This window comes from Coloeus monedula (assembly GCF_965178545.1).
Source record: "Coloeus monedula genome assembly, chromosome: Z".
Classification (NCBI taxonomy): Eukaryota; Metazoa; Chordata; class Aves; order Passeriformes; family Corvidae; genus Coloeus; species Coloeus monedula.
The window spans coordinates 13,316,529-13,342,883 of NC_138822.1; the positions used below are offsets into that span (position 1 = coordinate 13,316,529).

The window sequence follows — 26,355 nt, forward strand, 5'->3', positions numbered from 1 at the left end:
GCTTCAAATTAATGACAAACTCATGTCTGAAGCAGTAATGGCTTTGGTACAGAATTAAGGCCCTTCTGCATGTCCAGGGTTTCTCAAAGTAGAAGGGAATCCTACTTCCAAACACACACCACAAAATCTGTTGTATATTACTGTCAAATCAACATCTAAAGTCTTACACAAGAAATATAGCAAATTTCCTCGTGTACCCCTGTTTCACAGACTGCAGGAGAAGTGGCAGAACAGTGGCATCATCAGCTCTGGTAATGTACAGAGGGATGGCTCTAATGAGGTCCATGATTTGAGTGCCTGGAACTGAAAGGGGTGCCTTGGACTACATCCAGCTGTGGCCACTGGTCACACAGTCAGGATTTTGTTCTGGTGAATAAACTTCTACATGTATCAGCATTCTGCAATACTCTATTAAGGAATTACGAGTTACGAGAAGACCACTGCTGAGGATGATACTGTTATTATTCCCTGTGCTAGCCATTTAGCCCAACACCCAGATATTAATGAGAGTTCTGGATTAAGTTGCTATAAGATGTAGAGTGATTTATAAGGAGTATCATTCTTCATCCCCAGTTTTACTTGGATTTCTTATATCTGTCTGTTCTGATAGGTGTTTATGCTTTCCTGCTCCATGTCTATGTCTGGCTGATCTTGGAAAATGGAACTTTTTAGATTTAAACATCTTCCCAACAGTCCTGCACTGGTTATTCAAATCATGTCTTTGAAGCATCTGTAGTTGTTTCTACCACTAGGAAATGAGGGAAACAGTCAACTTAGTTACACCCAAAGCCGATGGCAACTTCACCCAGATATTTCAGCCATCCTCTGTCTATTCCAACTATTAAGAGCATCTCCTTTCTCTAGAAGCCATTTCTCTCCATGCTCTTCCTACTCCCTCCCATCTATTCATTTGACTGCCTGTGTAAATAACTAACCTACAAGACTAAAAAATACTTCAAACTGATTAAAATACTGTCATTCTGAAAAAGAGTTCAGAAAGGGAAACAAACTTTTTAACTTGCAGTTTTATTTATTTTATTGAGTTTCAGGAGAGCAACAGTATTTTTCATCTTGATCAAAACCATAAGCAGCTGCAGTTTTAAAAACCTTGAAATGTGCAAATGAATGCCATATGAAGTATTGTAAGCAAGGCTTGTGATACTGACTATTCAATCATTACGTTGCAAGGACAGTGAAAAAAGATGGTTTGGAAGGGAAAGGTGATTATGGAAGGAGGAGAAGTGATTTTTGTTTGTTTTGATGAGGTCCTTTTGTAATTATAAGCATATAGAAAGGGATAAAGAAGCAGTGGGGAACAATTAATGCAAATCAACTAGCTCTAGAGAAGAGAATGAGTATATACTATATTATAAACACATCATCCTGATAATACACACAAACACTAAGAGAACTTTTTAATGACTCTCTAAGCAAACACTGCTTCAACCTTGCTAACATCAAATTATTGTTTAAATTACAACATAAGTTTCTTACTCTGTGATCGTGATTTCATATCATGATGTGATTTACAATTTAAGGTGTATATGTTGGAATTATTGCATATAACAACATTAAGAACAAAATCCTTATGATTAATACTTCCGCTCTTAACACTAGCTCTCCTCTAATCTTTCTGGTTGGGTAATTATTCTGGTAACAATAAAAAGAAAAAAAAAAAAACCTAGAAAATATTTTGTCCAAATTCTGGTAATATTTCAAATAGTCAGACTTGTCGGAAGCGTATTTGAGAGCCAAATGCAGGACAAGAGTGAATGTAAGATGCACACATACCTGTGTGAACCCTGCATCAATCATCACTGAGGGGATGGATTGGGGCACACTGTCCCTACCTGCCCACAGACCTTCAAAACACTCTTGCTTTTACATACATCTTTTATCTTAATGGTGTTCTGGTAAACTACTAGAATTTGACCAGTAAAAATCTTAATATCCTTCTAAATTTCTAAGTGTTGTCCTTCAAGAAGCCTCCTAAGGCTGAAGACCTGATCACAGAATCACAGAATCAACTAGGCTAGAAAAGGCCTCTGAGATAACCAAGTCCAACCCATGACCTAACACCACCTTGTCAACTAGGCCACTGAGTGCAACATCCAGGCTCTTCTTAAACACCTCCAGGGACAGTGACTTCACCACCTCCCCGGGCAGCCCATTCCAATTCCCCATCACCTTTTCAGTGAAGAAATTTTTCCTAATGTCCAACATAAATCCCCCCGGTGCAGCTTAAGACTGTGTCTTCTTGTCCTGTATCTGACTGCCTGGGAGAAGAGACTGACTCCCACCTGGCTGCACCCTCCTTTCAGGCACTTGTACAGAGTGATAAGGTCACCCCCAAGTCTCCTTTTCTCCAGGCTAAACACCCCCCGCTCTCTCAGCTGCTCCTCATAAACTTGTGATCCAGACCCTTCCCCAGCTCCACTGCCCTTCTCTGGACACACTCCAGCACCTCAATATCCTTTCTGAATTGGGAGGCCCAGAACTGGACACAGGACTCAAGGTGGTCTCACCAGCACCAAGTACAGGGGAAGAATCACTTCCCTGGTCCTGCTGGCCACACAATTCCTAATACAGGCCAGGATGCCGTTGGCCTTCTTGGCCATCTGGGCACACTGCTGGCTCATGTTCAGTCTGCTGCCAACCAGTACCCCTATGTCCCTTTCTGCCTGGCCGCTGTCCAGTCACTCTGTCCCCAGCCTGTAGCGCTGGAGCCAGCACCTAGTCTCATTGAACCTCATACTGCTGGATTCAGCCCAATGATCCAGCCTGTCCAGGTCCCCCTGCAAAGCCCTCCTACCCTCCAATAGATCAACACTTTCCCCCAGCTTGGTGTCACCTGCAAATCTGCTGATGGTGGACTCATGCAGATCCCCTCATCCAGATCACCAATAAAGGTATGAAACAGGACTGGGCCCAACACTGACACTTTACCCATGCGGAATGCTGAAACCACACTGGGGTTTGCAGCCAAAACCACAAATGTTTAGCCTCTTTACCATAGAAAAGGCATGACATACTGGTTTATGAAAATTATGAAAGATGAGTTGTACACCAAAATCCCAATGAACTGTGACAAACTCATTAACAGAAGTGTGACGTAAGATAATACCAATACTGTTTCGGTCCAACTGCAATGACACACTCACCTCTTGACATGGTTTAATGCTTAGCATCTTACGTATATCTTGTATTTCTGAGACCATTCATGCAATGATTTCTTCTTTTTATTTTGAGCATAACACAAATACATAATGAGAGAATGAGCCATAGAAAGGAACCAGACACTGGCAAATTTAGCGCATTAAATCCTAGCACTCCTCTGTATTTATTCCTCATGGTTGTGAAGCTTTGCTTCAAAAGCTCTGGGTACAGTGGAAAGACCCTATAGATGTGGCTGTTATGTAATGCACTGTGTAAAAACACGATGCATTTGAACAAGACAAAGCAATGTCTTAATGTCTTATTTGTACAAACTCTCTGTTTGAAGACTTTGAAACTTGTGATATGAAGGATTGGGTTCTAAATGGTATCATTTAAAAGGCGACAGGGATGATATAAAGATACAGAATACAGTCTTGCATGTGCTGTAATGCTACCATTTATCTGCAAGACAGATCTGATGGATGCTGTAAGAGCAAAGTTTCAAGCTCCTGGAAGTTAAAAAATTGCAATAATTATCCATAAAAGCTTAGTGGAAAATTTTCTTCCATTGGTTCTATTAAAAAGTAATTAGCGCCTGTGCAACTGCCAAAAATTGGCAATTAACATTGCTACATAGGAGAATACTGGCACTTAATCTGGTTAGTGTTCTCAAGGAAACCTCTAATGCACTAATGCTATCTGTCTATCTATCTATCTTAGGCTCTTACATGGCTCCTATTACTATAATATATAGGCATTTAACAATCTTCACTGCAGTTATTTTTACAACACCCTGGCGAGGTCATGAAATACAGTCAAACCAAGTGCACAGATGTGGAGCTGAGTTTAGGCCATAATGTTATACAGGATTTAATTTACAAAATCCTTTTTCAGAAGGTATTTCCAGGTGCACTATACTTGCAATAAAATACACAGGTAGGTCAACCAAGGAAAAATTATTAATTTCAGGGTTTAATTTCAAATTTAAAATCATATTCAGATAGCAAAATAGTTTTCAAGAGAAGAATTAACTGAAGCTCTAGTTTAAAGCCAGAGCCAGGGCTTGTCTTGGATGTTTGCTGTAAGAAAAATTCCTACTTCCCACTGAATTTAAAACTAATTCTCATTCAGCTAATAGAGCTGCAAAGATGGTCTTCCTAGCTTCTGAACAGATGCACAAGTGATGGAAGGACATCAACAATTGAGCAAGAAAGTTGAAAAATGTGCTCTGAACATGGCAGACCTTGAATACTGTCATAGTGATCATCTAGAAGAGTCACTAAAGGATAGGTCAGTTTGAAAGGAATGTTTAAAAGAAACCAAAGAGATTAGACAGAGTATTGTATGTACACTGCTGGAAGAACAGCCAGCAGTACATGTATATCAAAACTGTGCTAAACTTTGCTTTGCTAAAAAACCCTAACCTAAAAACACAAAAGTTACATAAAAGTCAACAAAATATCAATGTAATCTGTTTCTCAGTTTCAACTGCTGACTTAGGCATAATTTTAGCTATATGTAAGCTAGCAATTTGTCACCTCTAAATATAACAAAAACTTAGGAAGAAAATCCCTCCTTTGCCGATATTTCCACTGTGACGAGGCTTGCAACATATGTGAAACAAAATACATCACTCACTTCTGGTTTATGCTGCAACACAATTCAGGACTGAAAACCAATTTAGAGCAGTAGCTAAATAGTGTTTTTCCTAATGGTGTATTACACAGAAGCTGTACTGCCTTTACAGAAAGAAATAAAATGCTGATATTATCCAGTGAAAGAAATAAGGGACTACCAGAGATAAAAAGAGGAAAATACTCATATCTTCATTTTTAGTGTTCTTTTACTACATAAAAAGTACACTGCATGGAAACCAAATGTACTGTGGAAATTGTAACACAGAGTGTCTTAAATAGTTCACCTATAGAAAGAATTTTTTTTTTCCAATATGCTTTGTTTTTCCAAGGATTCCAATATACAGTTTTAAAAATCATCTACCCTAGTTGGCTGATGGCTTTGCTTAAGTAAAATTCCAGTAAAAGAGTGTAACCAGTCTGTTTTCACAGTACACACTATAATGATACACAAGCAAATTGCACTCTTTCTTTTAACTTTTCTTCAGAAAGGGACCAAGATCATCCATAATGATGGAATAAAAGATTCTCTTCAAGTTTCATAGTATGATTAAAGGTGATTATTGATGTAGTTAACAAGGTAAAACAAGTGCACATTTCATCAAGAACATGATGAATTTTTAATGAAAATAATTTAGATTATCTTTGAGAAATAAGATAAAACAGGACTGAAATTTAAACAAGGAGATTTATATAACTTAGAGTGTAGGAGAAAAAATTATATATCAGTAGGAAAAAATGTTGATTTAATGATACCATGCAATTCAGGTAATTTAAAATTAATGTCTACAGTTACTTTATTCAATCATAATTGAAGATATTTCTATAGCCTGATTATATTCCTCAGATCCTGAAATACTTTTACAGTAGCTACCTGCTTATACCTGACACCTTTGAGACCAGTGAGTATTACACGAGCACCACAAGATCCTTCTCCAAAACAGGTTCTGAGAACACAGAATAATGAAAACAGAATCATGGAATGGTTTAGGTTGGAAGGGACTTGAGAGGTCATCTAGGTCCAACACCCCTGCCACAGGGGCACCTTCCATTACACCAGATTGTTCAAATAGAAAACTGAAATCTCCTTCCCAAAATACAGTCAGCTTTTTGGTGGTATTCTCTCCTTTAATGAATACTGATTTCAACAGCACTTCAGCTGAGAACAGCTAAGAGATAGACAAACTATTACACTTCTTCATAATTCTGATAGCTTATTTCAGCTAGCTGTGGATTTTTGCATAAACCATCTCAGAAATTACCATTATCAGTAGCGTCATTTCAGTCAGAGATTTGGCTTTCAATATGTATGATTCAGTTTTCCTGGACCACTTAATTAATCAAACTTTGCATGCCCTTAGTGTCCTTTCTACTGGAGTCTAAACCTTAAAAATTAGGGCATAAATTAGGATAAGTAGGCCAAAATTGCCCCTAGAATTTTAGCTGGAGCTCCTGGCACACATATTTGTGGTCCAGATGTAGACTGCACAGTAGCTTCAACCTAAGACCAGTGTGACTGAGTCAAGCTGGCCTGAGACCAATATCTTTTCTTAAGGGAGCAGTATCTTTTCTTTAGAGAGCTCTGAATTATTGTGTTGGAAGATACAAAAGCAACAGAGACTTTAAAAAAATCCCCAAGAGCAGGCAGGGGAAAGATCCAGCAGCCAATTCAATAAATTAATTTCAAAAACACACTGATTCTACCCCTGCCTCTGTCACACAGCTTGGTGATACCACAGGAAATTACTGACATCAAAATTGTACCTACCTTGCAGATGTGTGTTTCTTATTTTCTGACCTGAAATAGTCATATCTGATTTGTCAAAGATAAACCTATTTCAGCTGAAGTAAGGAGATCCATAAAGTCCTTAATACACTGAAAAATGAGGTGTTTACTGTTTCATATTTGCCACCCTCCAGTCTTGTATCTGTGAACTGGAGATAAAACCCCCTCACCTCATAAATGTATTATGAAAATAAATGTATTAAACATTTATGAGACTTTCCAGCACCACAGAGACACTTATCACAGAAAAGGCCAATAGAAAATGAATTCTTTATTCAGAAAAGCTCTGAATGTCATGCTATGTATAAGGCAGGGCTATCACACCAAATAATTATAGCAGCATAGTATCACACAGCTAATTACTAAGCAGAACCATCACAAAATACACCGAGCAAGGCAGTCTTACATAAAACAGCTTTGGGAATGCAACTGAAAACTCTGTCAAAACAAATTAAGAAAACATTTTAAGAATACATACTGTAAGTTTATGTTGCATCTCCTAGTTTAAAATGCAAATCAAAATAGGGGGAAATACCTACTCCATCATTTGGCACCATGATGATAGCTGTGTCATGTAGATCGTTATAAGACCACTGGTACACAACGAAACAAGAGAACTGACAGTCATGATATGAGGGATCTGAAAGCCTGGGGGACCTTTCACTAGAGGGTTTCACCCACTTATAGATCAAGGTGCAAGAGAGTCTAGGATACTGGCAGTCTTCAAATTCAGCACTCTGAAGAAAAGGGACTTTAGTACATGGATTCTGCTAAAAACTCTCAAACTTCCAGTCAAACTTCTCTTCTTCCCAGAGCCATCTAACATGCATATCTCTGATCACAACTTTATTGTTGATACTATTGGTATCTCATTTACAGTCATTTTTCCACCCCTCTCTGACAACTTTTCCTTATGCAAAGGTAAATTGTACATGCAATTTAGGAGCATCACAACACCTTAACCCCAGTTTATCCTCAACCTTCTCCTTTCTTTGGAGGTATGCGTCTCTCCACCAAGTTAGCTCAGCATAGTAGCATGGCTTACTCAGGAGAGGAGGGAAAAAAAAAAAGAATCTTGTTACAGCAGCTCAGAGGGAACATTTACATCCCCTGGTCATGTCAGACAGGCTTCTGTGATCAAAAAACTATACTCTAGCAAAGGCTAGACTTCTTTGCTACAGTACAGAAAGGAAGCAGCAGGGGGCTGGGGATGGGGGGAAGCTTTCAAGCATAAAGATGACAAGCATGATCAAAACCATGACATTTTCCCAGGCTTATTGCTCTGAAGTAGATCAGCTACTTAGTCTAAAAGAAAAGGTTTTTTTCTAAAAAATCATAACAGCATGATGCAGAACTCAGCATTGAAAAATTCTGTCTGAACTCTTCGACCTTAACAAAATAACTGAAGGTGGTATTTTATAATGGGGAGCACCTGGCAGCTAGTGGTGTGTTACAATTTCTGCAACATTACGTTTGTCTGCAAAGAAAAATTAAATTTATGAAACCAAGTAAACTCTTCACAATGGCATTTTAGGCATTTGTAAATGTACCCAGCCATTCTGGACCATGCTCCTTTCACATGAATATACAGCATGCTATAGCAAATTGGTCCTTCTGACACCATTTTACTTCACAGATAGAGTAGATTCATACCAACATGCAAAGACAAATTCTTAATGTCAGTCTCTCACAGAAGAACACCACTTAAATTGCTGTATTCAACTACTATTACTCTTACTTTTAATTGGGTATGCTGATATAACATTTCCCAGAGCCTGAAAAAAGAGCCAGAAGACTGGAGAGAGGGGAGAGGGGGGAAAGATTACTAGATAGGAGACTCTAGTCCCAACAGGGTGTTACTCACTGGCCATGGTTTCACACCAGATGAAACCTAACCCTCCAGGAAGACAGGAAACTTTGTGAAAGTTCACTGCCCTGATGACAGAATTAAGGTGTTGCCACAACACAAAACAGGCCAGGACACCTAATGCTAGTTAATTAGAAGCATTACTTTGTCTTAGAGCAAGGACAGAATTTAAGTCTTGTAAACAGCCTTTGTTTACTCTAAGATGGAGAGAGAAAGGAGAGGGAGAAGAAAAAAAGGCATTTTGAAATATGCTTTTGGAAGTAACTGTGGTCTGAGAAAACATTCAGAGAAAATTCAGAACCATGATATATACTTTCTTAACTATGCAATATGCAAAAATGTGATGTTTGAATATCCAAACAGCAAAAACTAACAAAAGAATCCCAAAACAAAGAGAAACAGAAGTCTATAAATAATAGTAGATGATTATCAACGTGGAAAAGTCAAAGTGGGTATATTCCTTCATGAAAATAAGAGTGGCAATTTATGGTTATGAAGAGAAAGTTTCTATAGCAGGTGGGAAAAAAATAAAATTAGGAATAACAAGGATAAAGAATAGTGAGGATAAACTTCAGTGAAAATATTTCTGAGGTTGTACTCCTGACATTTCAGATTTCTTTGCCAGACCACACAGACATTGCTCAGATTCTGAAAACCAACACGTTTTCTTCCCTTTTTCTTGCCTTTTTCAACTCACCTCCTTGAAGGCTCAACTTCTCTAATATAAATTATGGAGCAGTAATTTAGTAACACTACACTGTTGTAACAATTGTTTCACAAAAATGCTTCGTAAGTACAAGTCTTTGAACCTAGTCCGCAGAATCTACTTCATTGTCCACAAAGTATTCATTCACTGGTACTGGCATTTCCCAACTCCAAATATGTCCATCAACACTTGCAACATTACTACTGCTAATGGCAATACACAAGTATTTCTGAGGGTGAAAGGACACAAATCCTTCTCAATTAGTCACTGCTTCAATAAAAGATTATACACTTGCAGACCATTTCAGACCCCATAAAAAGAGCAATCATAGAAGCTCTGGCATATAATAACAGTAGATTAACACAGCTGGACTATAATAAATAAATAATTTTAAAACCCTAAACTTAAAGAGGTCTTGCATTTTAAAAACACAGCTATCAACAGGAGCCATTAAACAGGACTAGCCCCATCACTGAGCCCTGGGTAACTCCACTGGTGACTGCCCACCAGTAACTCCAATCACCACCACTCTCTGAGCCCAGCCAACCAGCCAGTTTTTTACCCAGCAAATAGTACACCCACTACACTCCCAGAGAGGCTTTTTTCTCCAGGAAAAATGCTGTGGGTGACAGTGTCAAAGGCTTTACGAAAGTCTAGGTAGAAGGGGATCCTGAAGAACAGAGATGCTTTTCTATGCATTTAGAGAATGCCCTCTCCCTAATTTTGTCTGCTCTCATCTTCAGTGCATAAAAACTCATATTCTTCACATTGTATAGCAGCAAAATGTTCTACAATTTAAGTACGTACTGCCTGAAAAGCCAACTCCAGGTGGATTGCAGATTACTTTATAGTTAACTTGTTTTCTAGATATGCAACAGCAGTAGACTTGGGTCATGAAGAAACAGTAATGAAATTCCTCAACCAGACACTGGCTGCTATCATACAATATATGTTTATTAATTACCCTGTTACAAAAGTTGCAAATGCTCTCAGTAAATTTGCTGATGCAGCAGAGGTAATAGACAACACACAAGGCATGAAGTAAATCTCTCAGATACTTACAAATAGGATAAAATTCCTCTTGTGCATTATCACAGCCATGAGGACAAACTAAGTATCTTTGTGCTACAGACTGGAAGTTCAGTAATTCATAGAGCTCTTTGCAGAGGGGTCATGATGGAATGGCTGCCAACAGGCAATTTCTCACCAAATAGAAATGAAACTTCAGAAAGTAGCAAAATACAGTTCCAGTAAAGTTCTGATTAGATCTCACCTACAGTATTGTACACATTTCTGTGAAGAACAACTCAATCAAAATAGAGCTAGAAAAGCTCTGTTTCATCAACTGGAAAGAGCCTACCAAATAAATAAAAAAATGTATTCTTTACTAATGTATCGACATACATGTATAAACAAAGAACTATTTGAGTTACCAGAGCTGAGTGTCATCATTAACAAAAAGAAACTGCAACCATCTTGGTATTGCTATTTATTTGTCATTATTTATTTGTTTGCCCAATGGAATTTTTGGCCTAGATTAAACAGTTTTCAGCCACAAAAACATTGTACTACACTTCCTGTCTGTATCAAATGACAATCTGCAGTAAGAAGCATGTGAAAACTCAAAGAATATCTCCTTCATTGGAAGAAAACCTTAAAAGACACCTGCACCTGCTAGAGCACTACATCAGAAGAATTCAAAATGCTGATTTCTTGTCCTCTAGCCACACAGGCGACTGAAGTCTAATACTACATTCTTCAAGGAAGAATGCTACAGAACTGTTCCAAGTCTATAGTTACTGTATAAAAAGCAAGGAAACAATTTAATCTGTTCAAAATAGACATTTAATTAAGATAAAATCCACTTGACCAAGACCTAGTTGCAGTGTAACAGCATTGATGTAGCAGATAACTTTGTTTCACTATGTACAAGAAATCATGCATTTAAGGAAGACAGATCATATATGTAATTCACAGTGACAAAAATGATGCCTCACTCTTGATTAGTTGATTGAGAAATAACAGATGAACACGGCAAAACTACTTTGCCTGTACAAAACAAGCAGTTATTAAATGAAAACTTGCTTTTTAGAAAATTAAGGAACAACAATTTTCCAAATTCCCCCTGGAATTCCCACTCTTCTAATAGATTGTGATAAAAAAAACCAAAAGCCATTTGAAAAGCTGTCACATAACACCAGGACACCAGTCCTAAAACATGAGATGTCACTGTCACAAGTTGTGAAACCTAAACAAAAGCACATTTCACATTCAGCAAACAATTCACAAGATCTACGAGATCTTCCTTTGTTCATAATAGATTATTATTAACTACACTTGACTCCATAATACATCAAGCATCAAGTCAAGGTTATTTACATTTTCCCAAAGAAAGAATAAATCCAGAAGGTTATTTATTAACTTTTTCTCCTAGTACCTTGTTTTACGCACTTGATTGACTAATACCTGTTGAAAATCCAAACTCAAAAACAATTTATATTCTAAGGCAGATATAAATTTATAGAAGACTACCAGATTATGGGAAAAATAATTGACTAGGTAAGTTTAATATTTTGTTGAAATTATCATAAAGTAGCTCCTGTTTCTAAGACGATGTACACTGAATGAACTCTGACTTTGATAGAACTGACTTATTTTTTTTTAATTTGTAAGAAACTTGAAGTAAATATTCACAATGCCTGCCAAGTGCTCATCTCCTAGAAACAGTATACAGCAGTCATTCACTGAAATACAGTCAATTTTTTTCTATGAGGATCATATCTCTCATACTTGCAATCTTGCAATGAACACTCAGAAAAGATTCATTATTTAACAGAAGGATTTTAAACTACCTTTAAGAACTTTCAAAGTTTAGAAGACATTTTTACAGATTTTTTAAAGGGCATTTCCATAAGTTCCCTGACATTAAATGTAAAATTTCTATGTATGTCTAGCTTTAATCAATCTTAGACTACAATTCTTTTGTATGCAATTAACTTAAGGCTTAAATAAAAGAATGGGAACTTCATCACTGCAATTAATACACATTACTGTCTATACAAGTACTGGGGTTCTAATTTCACCTAAAATTAGGTATGTGAATCCAAGACATCAACTTCGCACAAAAACATATGCATCAAATGTCCTGAATGACTGGAACTCCTTAAAGACAACAGCCCTATCAAAGCTGTATCACATCAGCAAACATTCTGCTTGCTAAGATTTAAGACATTTAAACAAAATAATTAAGCCAAGTGTTTGTATATGATTTATTACAATTCAAGCATTCATTTTTTATGGGGTTTTTTTAGTAGAAAGAATCAAATAATCACCAACTGAAAAACAAGCACATGCAAATCAATTGTCAACAGGGAACAAGAAAAAATAATGATCATAACCTCCTCCTCCTTTTGTTTAAGCATAAACATCCCAGACTGGTCAAACACCAGTTTTCTCTAAGTCTTTCAGGTTCACCATACCACCTGTACTTTGATTTCAAGGAACAGAAAGTTACTACTTCAGCAGAGGTAGATATACTTGTATAGTTTTCTAGTCTTAATAAGTTATCCGAACACTGTGCTCATACACAGGTTATTTCTTTATCCAAATGCCATAGTTTTACTGACCCTTCAAACAGGCCATAGAATATATAAGCAATAAAAGCCAAGTCTAGACTTTACCACCCTGGATACCACAGATAAAACTCCTTAGCACTACCAGAGACCACCTGCTGTGATGAACTTACCTCATTCAAAACATCTCTGCAATCATCAGTAAAAACACGGAGAGAATAAAGTACAGTTCAGTTGGTAACCAAAACTCATTTATTTAAGAAAACAGTTATGTAGTATTTCAAGAAAAGATAAAGCAAATTTTAGGAAACAATGTTAACTTAATCTATCATGGGTAGCTTTTTCCTGAAATACCAACCAGTTAACTTGAATGCAAACAGCAGCTTTCAGTTTCTATCTACACAACATTAGAAACTGAGCTAAAATAAAGTTATTAACAATGAGCCCACACATGAGAATCTCCTAGTGGCATGCAGAAGATCCATGAGGACAACTGAGGTTCTGAGATAAATGGCAGAGACACCTGAAATTTTTAAGACCTATCTTGAAGCTCTGATGTTGACTTTCATGCGTCAACTTTCAAGAATGGAGAGACAAGAACTCTCCTGTTTAAGAACACAGATGACATCTGTGTCTGACGTCTGATAGCTCCTAGAAGTGAGGTAAATAAAGCTACACAAACACCTGAAACTGTTACGAGGGAAAAGAGGAAAAGGGCTAGGAAAAGAAAACAAAGAGCATCCGAGAAATGGAGGGATTACTATGAGATTAGCATAGTGAAAATGAAAGCGAAAATTAAGCAGACAGGCAAAATTAACCTGAATTGTTCACAAAGTTAATTTGAATAATTACATTGGGTTTGCCTGGACCATTTCATTTGAAGGTGGGGAAAAGGATATATCTTGGTTTAGTGCAGAGACATTATGGGAGTAGCAGCATTCCTGTAAAAGCAGAAGGGGCTGCAGTCCTCCCTTCCAATCATCACTGCCTGATGGGACATACAGGCTCCAGTGGCTGCACTCACTAACACCAGATCCAAGCACTTGGTGCATGCATCTGTTATATTCATAGAGGGAGCTATACTGCAAATCTGTTGTTTACTATTTTGTCTGAAATTTAGTAAAATACATCTCCAGATCACAGGCAGTGGGAAGTACACAACCACTTATTACTGCAACTTTAATGAAAAAGTACACAATATATTCTTCAGCTAATTTTAAAATTTCAGCTAAAAAAAAAAGTTTATTGAGGGAAGTAAATGTTTGCGACATAGCATTTTTACTAAACATGCACCTGATTGTTTGAAACTAGATTTGAAATACTGTGCACAGGTCTGGGCTCCCCAGCACAGGACAGATATGAACACACTGGAGCTAGTCCAGAAAAGGGGTTGGAAGGTGCTGGAGCGTATGTTACATACTTAATTAGAAGCAGTAAAGGAGGCAACAAGGGGCACAATTAGAAATACAGGAAATTTGACCTAAAAACAAGATCAAAAAAGGGGTGATTCAACACTGAAATAGGTAGTCCAGCAAGGCTGTGGAGCCACCATCCTTAAAGATATTCAAGAACAAGATACTAAGCAACCTGCTCTAGCTGACTCTTGAATGGGTTGGACAGTTTCTAGGGGCCCTTTTGAATCTCAACCAGTATGTAATTCTGTATTAAGAAATAAATATATCTTTTCCAATTCTTTGTCCAATAACTGCTGAACTTTCAGTCATTACTTTAGCTGAAAATTTCAATGAAAAAGCATACAAAGGAAGAATTACACTTTGTTTTATCACACTGCAGTAAGAAAAACATACTGATCTTGATGTTTCATATTTTCAGATATAATTTTATACAGAAAGGGTATTGTTTCATGGGTATGAACCAAAAAATTATAATGGAGAAGCAAGTCCAAACACTTAATTTCTTTATGCTTTCACCTTGTTAAATTTATAGAATCTGCATCTTTTTTGCCACATAAGTTGCCTGCTTTAACACAGTAACCTTTCCAGTAAAGTATGAAACTTCAGTAGATACCAAAATTTTGAATATTTTAAACACTTATCTTCTGCAGATAAATTAAAAGCTTAGATCAAGTTTTTGGTATCCCATCGAATTCTTGGAGCCTGCTGCAGCTCGTCTCACCTAATAAACTTAATAAATACATAATAAACTTCTCAAACTATTTTCCTAGGTAATAAGTTTTATCTTCTCCTACTTACAAGGGAAATGATTATACTGCAAGTAAGGATGTCTTACTCCAATTCTACCTTGAAGCTCTTCACTCAAAGAAGTGTAAAGAAAGACCAAAATACAGAGAAGAATGTAGTACCATCCTGGGTCAAACACTAGAAAAATTACTGTATATTTAAAAAAGAAATAAGGTGAAAAAATGAAAAATTTTAAAATTACAGGATTTTTCACATTACTGAGAAATAATCTTCAATAAAATCTGGAAATGATTCAACATCAGTGCTCTCAGTCTTCATAATGCAATGTGGCACATGCTGCATGAAGCAATGGATGGGTTTGCTAACCTTTAAAGACACATGAACACGCTACAGTTTTTGTAGAACCAATGACTGATAGTACTACTACTGTTCAGAGGCCATGGGTCCTCACTGCCTCCCATCAGTACTGCAACAATTTCAAACTAAACCAGAATGCCAGCAGCTCAGCCAGCAAGCTCTGTCACGCCAGTCATTCAACACACACGACCTGACAGAGGGAAGCTGTAGTGAGAGATCTGCTGGAGGATTTTCTCAACTCCTCCACAGCAAAACAGGATCTGCTTTTCTTCTTCCCCTGGGTACAGTAATAAATGGCATTTTGAAGCACTGCAGGTCACTGCAGCAAGAACGACCAGTCAATTTTGTATAGAGATGGACAGGAGCTGTAAGTAGGAGGTATGTATAGGCTGCACACCTTCATACCTCAAGATGAGGTAGCATTTTACTCATCAAGAAAACAATGTACATTAACTGCTATTTTCTGCTTCTATTAAACAAACAAACAAACAAACAGCCCAACCAGTTGTAAAGAAAAATAAAACCCTGTCTACCTATAGGTAACTAGGTTAGTGGTAACCTGCACAGATTTCAGACATGGGCTGTGTGAGAAAGAAAGTCCATTTGCAAAATAGACCCCTTAACTCTCTTTGCCTCACAGCAGCAACCTCTACTGAAAAAGGAAAAAGGGGGAAACTGCACGGGATATACATGAGCTTTCCCATCAGGTTACTGAACATGTATTTTTTTCACCATCCTTTCAAAGAACGAGTATAACAATAAGAGAAGACTATGGGCCATCAATATTTTGCAGCTCTGAAAGAAACTAAAACTGGCAGAGAATAGTGATGCTCATTCACAAAAGTATTGTGAAACAGGTACTGTGGGAAAGCACTCTAAGCTCAGCAACAACATTTGTACCTCTCCCACAGCTCTCCCAAGAGCAGTACTAATTAGTTGTGCACAACACGTGTAAAACATATGCAGTAATTTGGCTGGAAGTTTTTGTTGACTGGAAGTAGGAAGGCTATTCCAGATCTTTGTCCAAGGTGAGTAATGGGAACAGAAATCTTGTAGAATTGCCAGAAGAAACTGACAAAAATCTTCAAAGCTTCAATGATGCTGTTCAACCAAGTCGTTGGTGTTGCATAATGTACTCGTAAACACGTGTAGCAGCAACTAACACCTCTAAATTTTGAAGTTTTAATAAAAATTATGTAGCCCAAAACTAATTTCCATTACTCAAACTTAGTTTTGTTCCTTCCAAACAGGAAAAAATCAGACTGCAACAGACTGAAGTTTGTGCCTCACTACTGTTTTCTGTACCACGTTCAGTAGTGAGCAGGCTGTGTAAAATTCAAAAACAGTGGTACTGTTTTTATTTGAAAACTGAATTTATATATGCTCTATTTAGCTCCTGATTGCACAATACACATTACTATCAGAAGCTCAGTATTACTTATAAGGAATGAAGTAGCTGACATGAGTTTAAAAATAAAATAGGTAGCACGAATTAGCAGTGTGCTTCCCTCTGTCAAGTATCTTGATATCAATAAGCAATTCTCCATAGGTACACTAGTTATTCTTTCCATGGGGTTACACAATACCCAATTACCAACTCTTGGTAGATTTGGTTACAAATCAGACATGGAGCAACCTCACTCTGCCATGTATCAGCATATAAATGTTTCTGACTACTTTAACTCATGGGATTTTTTTAAGGTTCATAGCTACCTTTTAGCTCCGTTAGTTTAATTGACACTACTAGCATAGGTGTTTTATCTGAGTTCATTGTATGTTTTATTGTCTAGAACTGTATAAATGCTTCACAGACCACAAGAAATAAATGGAAAGAAAAAATATAATTCAGTTATCTGCAATGACTATTTATGGCCCTCTTTGGACCCCTGGGCAGATCACAATAAAGTTGTTGTGCAGTGCTTGCCTTACATAATGAATCATAATCTGCAGTCAAACTTCCAGGTACAATACATGATTGCATCTGGCACAAAGGAATAAGTGCAATAAGAAAGCAGAAAAAAGAAGTCTGCTGCTGGAGAGATTAGCAAGTTTTGGAATGGCAACTTTACTTTACTCATGCAACACCTTGATCCTGGTACCTGAACTGGATCCCAATCCCAACGACAGCAAAAAAAAACTACAAAAAAGCTTCAGTCCCTCACACACCTTACTGGCCAGGATCTGCATATGCAGACAGTGTATGCACTGAAGAAAAGACTCCAGAAGGAACACTGTTAAGAGGGCCTGCATCCAGGATCCAGATATGAGTAGGGCATCTGCATTTAATTGGATTTCTAATGGTAGGAACATTATATGCATAAAAACCACTTTATTCAACTGCCACTACCTAGCAAAAAAGAGTGGCAGGCCCTTGACACCTGAACAGAATCCAAAGAGGACAAGAGGCAAGAATCAGAATGAGAAGAAGGAATGGATTAAAACATTTTGCTATTTTTTTGCCTATCCTTAGGTTTCTAGACAGTATCTCCCATAACTATGCTATAATAACTCCCCACCTCATCTTCATGCAGCAATATGAACACAAAACAATTTTTATGTTGGTGCTTGCACTGCCTGCATACCAGAGATACTGATACATGATTGACTATTACTGCTCCAGTCCTCTTGGTGGACCCGACCCCTCACAGTTTGCGGTTTAAAAGGCAAGAACTTGAAGTACCTTCTACTATCTGGATAGTTACCAGAACACAAAAACAACAATGGAATGGAAAACACTGGTGGTTGAAATTGTAATATACTTCTGCAGTCCTGATCCAGAAATTAAAGCCAGGGAACACATGACCACCCTTCACTTAAGACAGTGATGACTGGCCTGGTTATGGAATCAGATCATTTATCCTATAATGAACTGTGTCATGGTGTTTTGAGGGAGGGGGATTGGTATCTGCTAGTGTCATCATCACTTGGAATATATTTATTAATTCATGCCCAAATTTAACAGATCATATCTTTACAGAAAATAAACACATCAGTTAGATGACAGGGAATTATGCACTCATTCTGTCAGCAAGACATTTTCACAGGATTTAAAGCAGAGGAGGTAGATTCAAATGACTGGAAATTCACTGATGCATGTGCGATGCCTATGAGGGCTCTGTTTCTCCTGCACCTCCATTTTGGAGTACTCTAAACACTGGCAATAGCTACACAGCTGCTTCCTTTCGATAAAAGGTTGAATTATATTTAGCCAATTAAAAGCTATGTAAATGTCTCACACATAACTTCCAGGAATTTGTTCTGCAAGATGCATTTTTATTACTACAAAAAGTATTTATCAAATTATTTATTTAAGTATTTCCTTAATGAAAACAAGCACAAGACTACAGAAATGTGTAACATTATCATAAAATGTGAAAGCAGGGAAGTCTTAAAAATTATATTATGATTATTAAGATTATATAAATCTCTGTGCCCTGCTGTGCACATGTACATCCCCTACAATCCCTTCTGAAGTAATCAGAGGGCTACATCATGCCTTTTGCAATAGTTTAATTAGCACACACCTTCTGATTTCTAGTAGTACATTACTTAGGTAACAGACAAATAAGTATCAGCTCCAAAACAAGACTTAATAATAACCATCATTCTAGACAAACTCCAGTGAAAAACGTCTTTAATTCAATCCTCTGGAGGAGAACCAAAGTTTAAGGCTCCACCAACTTGATTTTGAAATAGTCTGGACTAAAGGAATAGAAAGTGTTACTCAATTCTCTGGCACCCCTTTGATTTTACTTTGGAATATTCATCAAGTAACAGTGACTTAATCCATTTCAAATCCATTATTTTCTTTCATCGCAAAAACACATCCTGTTGTTGCCATACACCCACACGATGTTTCTTTTTAGAAAGGAGAAAAAATGGGCCAAGTGTCTCCTAAACTAACTGCACCTTAGGGAAGACTAGCCATACACCAGTTCAGACTCTGGACTCAGCACCACTCCATCCTTCCATGTCTCCAAGTCATCCCCCTTCTCCATCCTAAATCTCCTGTGGTTACCTTAGCCTAAGCAGACCAGAACAATAAATAAGGGGGAGAGAGGGAGGGAAGAAAGGGATGTTGGACTTCTGAGACACAGTAACTCTTAAAATGTACTTGTTTTAGTCCACATGATTTAGTCACATGCTTCTAGAGAATATTTATACACTTTGCGGTTTGTCCATCCAGGTTTAACACACCATCCTCTACCCACTCTTCATTTTCCCCTTTTTAAAAACAACAACCAAAAAAAAGTTGAAGAGCTGATTAGAAAAAGGTTCAGAATGAAGGGCAAATGCAAATACATTAATGGAAGTAAAACATAACAAACTAAATGTAATAAGACATACAAGTCCTGTACAGCCATGCTACTCACTGTTACAGAGCAGCTCACTTTGAAGCAATGAAATGGTATTTTGACAGTACTTTGACCATGAAATCTTAAAACAGAAGACTAAAAGATAGATATGCAGTCTATCACAATAACTAAAGTGCTCCATTAAGTATAATCATAATTTATATTTATGGGTAACGAATATGTAGGCATGAAAAGGAAAAAAGTGTTTTAAAAATGATGTAATCACAAATAAATATTACTGTAACATTATATTTTCTATAACACAACTAAATAATACTGGAACTACACAAAAAAGGGCTAAAAACACCTTCATGCCCTACCACTGTACCAGAATTGAAAACTTTTTATATAGTAATAAAAAAATGAAATGCTGTTTACAGAATACTGTATTACTATATACCAAAAAAAAAAAAAACAAAAAAAAAAAAAAAAAAAAAAAAAAAAAAACAAAAAAAAACAAAAAAAAAAACCAAACCACAAAAGGTTGTAGCACAGCAGCTGGGCTGCAGCAAACATCCTGGGGGAAAAAAAAGGTAGCAACAACATTTCCAAAAATACGCAATTTGTAGTGAAAGTGGAAAGTATGAACTCATATCCTCTATTTCATCATTTTGACTAGTCCTACAGTAGGGAACCTAAATGAAGCACAGTTATATTTCTATGTGTAATACACCAAAACTGGCTACAGACTAACTTCCTGTAAGCTTTAACAAAGAGCCTGTCAATGCTTTCTAACACCTACAAACAACCTGTGAAAGAGACTGATTATTAGCTTATAGTATGACCAATTAACTCACTTTCACATAAAAAGTATCAACTGCAGTTATGTGAGTTTTTGTACAGATTTAGCCCATCCTAGAAAGGCAGATAACTGAAGGTACTCAGATGGCAAACCTTTGCAGACGTTCCAAAATAAATGTCACACAAAGTGTATCTGACACATAATGATAATATTGCAATCAAGCAGAGGTATGTGTATGCAACTTTTATTTGTTGGAGTATCACAGCTACCAACTTGCTAAGTCCTATTTGGTGAAAAGCATTACTTAAAACCTCATCTGTAGTTAGAAACAAGATTTAACTATTCTTTTTATAAAAATACTTTTATTTTCTCAAAATAGGTGCTATTGGCAATCCTTGCACCCTTCAACAGGTACACAGTACTTAACAGAGTTACAGCTCCATTTCTCTACAAGTTTCTCCATCAAGGAGAGGTAAATCCAGTTCTCTTTTACAGATGCAGTCAACCAGAACAGACAAGTTTTCTCAGATAAAACATGCCACTGTAAATTATGATATATGATCTCCACTTACAGCAATCCTGTTTGCTCACTAAAAGAAAGCTAGGACTGATTATGTGCAGGGAACGATTTACATTCATGGGACAGAATACATTACATCCTCTCCAGGTCCTGAAAACGTCCCTCTGCAGCAACAGAAGCGCTATCAGTCTTAAAAACGTTGAAAGAGCTGCTCTACAGCAGTGGTTATCTCCACTTCAAAATACCTCAAAAATTAAAAAGCACAGACAGAAGCACATTAAGGAAAAGAGAAATTACAGATATATTATTAAAACAAAAAAAAAAAAGAGAAGGAGAAACCTGGAATTGTGGGTGAAAAAAGACCCTAACAGCTGTGATTAGTGAGCCGTGCGTTTATACATCTTTCAACATTATACAAAGCACTGGGTGATTTTCAGACTGCCTCAGATGGCAAAAGACTGTTGAAAGAAACTTGTTGACAATGTCGTTAAAATGGAAAACTAATATTTGATGGTAAAAACCCGAAGCCTGTTATAAATGTTAAATATAGGATTATAAAACAATACACAGAGATTCTGGATTTGAATTTTGATGCATAATCCAACCATCTGTCGACCAGTTGTGTAGCAAAATCAAGATAACGTGGAAATCTCCAAAAGGACAGCCAAATTCTTTTCCTTCAGCTACTGCATTTCCCTGCTTATGAACATGCCCACGGTAATCGCACTCTGCCTGCAGATTAACCTAGAGGAGATGACATCCGCCACCGGCAAAAGAGAGATTGCAAAGGCAATCTTGCCACACAGGACCGATAAACAGGGCGCTCAGCTCCCGGTGAAGCAGGCTGCAGAGGCTGAAGCAGACTTCGCCGCGCCGGTGCTGCCGCGCCGGGCGCGGAGCTTCCGCCACGGGCGGCGGGTGCGCGGGGTCCGGGGCCGCTCAGCCCTCAGCGCCGGGGAGATGCAAGCGGGGCTGCTGCTGGGGGCGAGCACGGCGCTGCACCGGGCAACCGAAAAGTTAAACCCGCTGGAGCGGGAGCGGGGTCGTTCCCGACTCCTCGCCCACCGCCGGGATGCCGGCGCGGCGCAACCCGGAACCGGGCAGCGCTGCGGGTCCCGCAGCTTCCCAGAACACCTTCCTCGTCCAGCAGGGACCTCTCAGGAGAGGCTCCCCCGGGAAAAATAAAACTATAAAACTCCGAGGGGTGCGCCGAGGTGGGAAGTCCCCAAGAGCCGCCTCGCAGCCGAGGCGACCACGGGCGGCCCCGAGGCGCACGGCACCGGGGACACGGGGCTGGAGCCGCGCCCCTCGTCCCGTTCCGGGCCGCCGGGCAGCGCAGCGATGCTCAGCCGCCCGCCCCGGAGCACGGCCGGGAGCTGCCCCGTGCCCAGCCTGGACACCAGTTGCTCGATCCGCGGTGAAGAAGCGGTAAAAGGAGCCTGGGGGCGGCAGCGAAGCCTAGGGGGAGCCGGAACCCGGCCTGCGGGCGGTGGGGCGCTTGCCCCATACGGGGCAGACTGCGGTCCGCCCGCGCAGCCCTTCGTTCTCACCTCCTTAAGTTCCTTGGCGACATCTTTCAGGTCCCCCAGGACTAATTCCAAATCCTCCACGATGATCTTGATCTGCTCCTTCACCTTGGCTTTGGAGCCTGCCGGCGGCTCCTCGGACGGCGACGAGGAGGAGGATGCGGTCCCCTTGGACTGGGCGGACATCCTTCGGGGCAGCCCGGCGCGGCCAGCGGGGCACGCAGGTCAGGCGAGCGCGGCGGCCGCCGGCCGCCCGGCCCCGTCCCTCCGGCTCCCAGAGCTGCCGCAGCCGCTGCCGCCGCCGCCGCCTGCCCGCCCGCGCATCCCGCGCCGGGGGCGCCGAGCCGCGCCGCGCTCCGCCGGGCGGCCGCGCTGTGCAGCTGCCATCGGCTCCCGGAGCGGCGCGGGTGCCCGGCTGCAGCCCGCCGCACGCCGCGCCTGCGCCTCGCCCCGCCCGCGCCGCCGCCCGGCCCGGCCCGGCCCGCCCCGGCCCCGGCTCCGGGCGGCCGCGGGGGCCGGGAGAGGAGCGCCACCGCCCGCGGTCCTGCGGGGCGGCGGAGGCAGGGCGGCTTCTTCGGGAGAGATGCTCTCCCACCTCCTCGGCGCCCGAAGGGGGCGAGAGCACTGCGCTCTATCTCCCAGAGGGTGCACTGTGCTGTCTCTCTGGTGGTCCTCGGGAGCGGGACGGGTCGCACTAGCTCTGCCGGGGAAAAGATATTTACCCGCCAAAGCAGCCCCCCAAAAAGGAAACACTTTTCGTGGCTTGATCATTGAATAATCCCTGTCGAAGCAGACGACAACATTGCCAGTTTCTGGTGATACAAGTCATTATTGCGGGGTTGACACTCACACCCCTGTACTGTCAAGTGACCGGTTTGTCTCGTCTGGAGTGTACATGCCTCGTTTTGGACTAAGGAAGCTATGGAAGGACCGTGTTGTGTAAATGCCACCAAATCGGTAAAAGGCACTTACATGTCCCTGCTCACCCGTACATACTGCACTGCAAAAAACCAATAATCAGTAGACCCTATTCTAGTTGGGAAGTAAAGGTTGTGTATCACATCATATAGAAGTAAATGAGGCACATGAGCCAGAGCATCTTTCATGAATATTCTATCAGGCTCTTTCTCTGGTATACTGGCCAGTGCCACTTTTGAACACATACTTCCCCTACCGCTCTTCAGAGATCGATCTGTGGAGCAAAATGAAGAGATTGTAAGATATCACTAACCTCTGGTGGTTTTTCATTTTACTGCAAAAAAGCTAAAAGGAGTTGGTTTAGGTATTTCTATCTCCCACTAGCTATGAACAGCGAGAAGAAGGCATGCAGCCAAGCCCTGCTTTGAGCATCACCCTGCATGGCTGCAGCTGACTTTGATGTTGTAAATGTTTCTGGGAGTTTTGGCAGCCTGAGATGTTTTAACCTAGCTAAAGCAGGACAGGAAAAGCAATCTTGCCCAGAGCAGCGTGTCTGCATGTGGTAAAAATCCCACTTGGTGACGAGCAGTTTGTCTCTGGGAAGATTGTGGGACTGGGATATGAATAATGAGGGCCCGACAGCACCTGTTACTGCCTAGGATAAAGTGTAATTATCTTTCCACGTTTTTCTGCTATAAAATTTGGCTGAAATTATATGTTAGTGGGCATAGAGTGTAATTTTTTCCCCAGGTGTCTCAAAGACCTTTCAAACAATTTCAAGGTGGCCATGTTCAAGAAGAGCCCCTGTCTTTCCTCTCAGCTTTTCTCAAGTCAAATGGGAGATTTCTTTTTCATCTCACCAAGTGAAAGCTCTTCCAACACTGACTTTTAAAAGCATTCCTTCTGGTTATTTTTACTTAACTGTTTCTATATGAGCAACAACATCATATGATTTTTGAAGCTGGCTAAGTAATACAGTCAGAATTTCCAAATTGTAGTCACCACCAAATTAGAAAGAAAGCAACCCACAAGTTGTTGAATAAGTTTTAATTAATGTATTTGAATTCCTATGGGGCATTATTGTATGAACAGAAAAAATAAACATTAATGGAAAGCTATCAGTGGAATTATCCATGCAGAAAACAGCACACATCCAGTCTATAATTAGACAAAAAAGCCTATTTTGTGCAGAAGGCTACTGTACAACAGTATACGTAGCTATACATAACATGGCTTACATAGATAAGGGGTGGTTTCTTACTGTACAAATAATTATCATTGTCACAAAATTGGTACCAGATTTGCTACAGACATTGTAATTTGAGCATTCATTATTAGACATACTTTTCCTGCACAATTGCTACATTTTATAGATTGTGTTGCCATGTCTCACTGCTAAATATTTTTATTTTAAGAAAGAAGAATTTATTCCTGTTCTATCTCATCCGTTAAAGTAATGACAAGACTTTACCCACAACCCTGTGGTTATCCAATTTCCATATGCCTGTGACCACCTTTGGAGACTTCCCAGACTTTTAAAGATATAGATCATGCTCACTTTACCAATCCACTTTTATAGTGACATTCTTCTAAGAGCTGTGCAGGCTTATACAGTGGCTGATATTTTTTATTCATTCAAGTGTCTAGTGCTTAGCCCTGAAAAATACTGACAGCACTTTTAAGTCCTGAATAAAGTTTATTGTCCTCTTGGTCTTTAAAGCAATTTAATGTCTTTAAAAAATGTTCTATACCTTGCCAAACCATGTCTTAGTTAACTAACAGGTCACTTCCCACAGCAAAGCTATCTATTAGTCATTTTATTTCTCTTTTCTTCTGTCTCTACATAAAATGTTATTTATTAGTGCGCTATCAGTTTATTGTTTTTGTAGTCCTTCTGTCTATACCTTCACCAAACCCATATTGGCTAATCAGGCAAGTCTGACCTCTTTAGGTTGCTAAAGAGATGCAGAGGATGCACAAGAAGTCTCCCCAGAAATCTTGGGGGCAAACGTTATCTTGAAAGTAAAAAGCTCAATATATCAGTGCAGTTCACTGGTTATCCATTAACACTTGAAATCCAGGACCACTTATTCAAGAAAAAAAGAACCCAAAAACACACACACATTAAACGAATACTTAGTGAGGTACCATATCACTGTCAGCTGTGATCTCAATTATGTTCACAAGCTGAGCAAGGCTTGGTCTGATCAGTAATCGGGAAGGATCTCTCTCACAAAAATCTCTCAAGATGCTGCAAAGTTTGTTTTGGTGATTCAGTAGATGGCACTTTTCCTTCTGGAAAAAAAGTCCTATATCTCAGCCAAGTGTTACAAGTAGAATGAACTGCACTCACACAAAACAGTGATTTTATCATGCTGTTTTATTTATGCTATTTATTTTACGTATGGAGTCACTAAGAGTTGGAAGCTATGCAGGAAATCATGAGTAATCATAAAATTTACATGAATCACTGAAATGATTTTGCATGAGAATCAGCCAGACTGGTAATATCAGAAATGTAACTACTTTTAAATTTAGTCACTTGTCTCTTATTAAAAAAAAAAAAAAAAAAGCCCTAGATGCTTGCCTACTTGGGAGGGCTTCTTTAGTACCATAAAACCTTTGTAGTTATTCATGTATGAGAGTAGAAACCAAAAGAGCTCTTTACAAACTGTGTATGTAAAACTGCATCCCAGTTTTGTCCAGTTGTTAGTATTTCAGATAGGTTAATTAAAAAATGTTTTGCTGCTGCCTGATGAAGGTATTCTGTTCAGAGTTTGGGCTATTTATCAAAGGCAAAATTTCCATAAAGCCTTTTAGGTCAAACGAGATCTGGATTTTCTGATTAATTTTAAACATCGTCAAATTTTGCAAACAAAAGGAAATAATTTACAAGGCAAAAAGATGATGTAGCTGAACTAATAATTTGGTGAATGATAAAATAAAACCTTAATTTATTTTCTATCCCTCTTTAGAAATTGTCCTTAAAGGAAATATTCCACATACAAGTTAGGGAAGCAGTGAAACAGTAAACCTGTCTTTTTCTTGCCAAAT

At 39.2% G+C, this 26,355-nt stretch overlaps 1 protein-coding gene across 1 annotated transcript in view; it reads right to left on the reverse strand.

Moving 5' to 3' along the window:
• PRR16 (proline rich 16) overlaps nucleotides 1–22,569 on the reverse strand; it is a gene marked incomplete at both ends in the record, with an annotated part of 93,871 nt that extends 71,302 nt beyond the window's left edge. The window contains one exon of the mRNA XM_082302201.1: nucleotides 22,408–22,569. Coding sequence (XP_082158327.1) covers nucleotides 22,408–22,569 — 162 coding nt within the window. The remainder of the gene's footprint in view (nucleotides 1–22,407) is intronic.
• Between the last annotated feature and the right edge of the window lie 3,786 nt (nucleotides 22,570–26,355).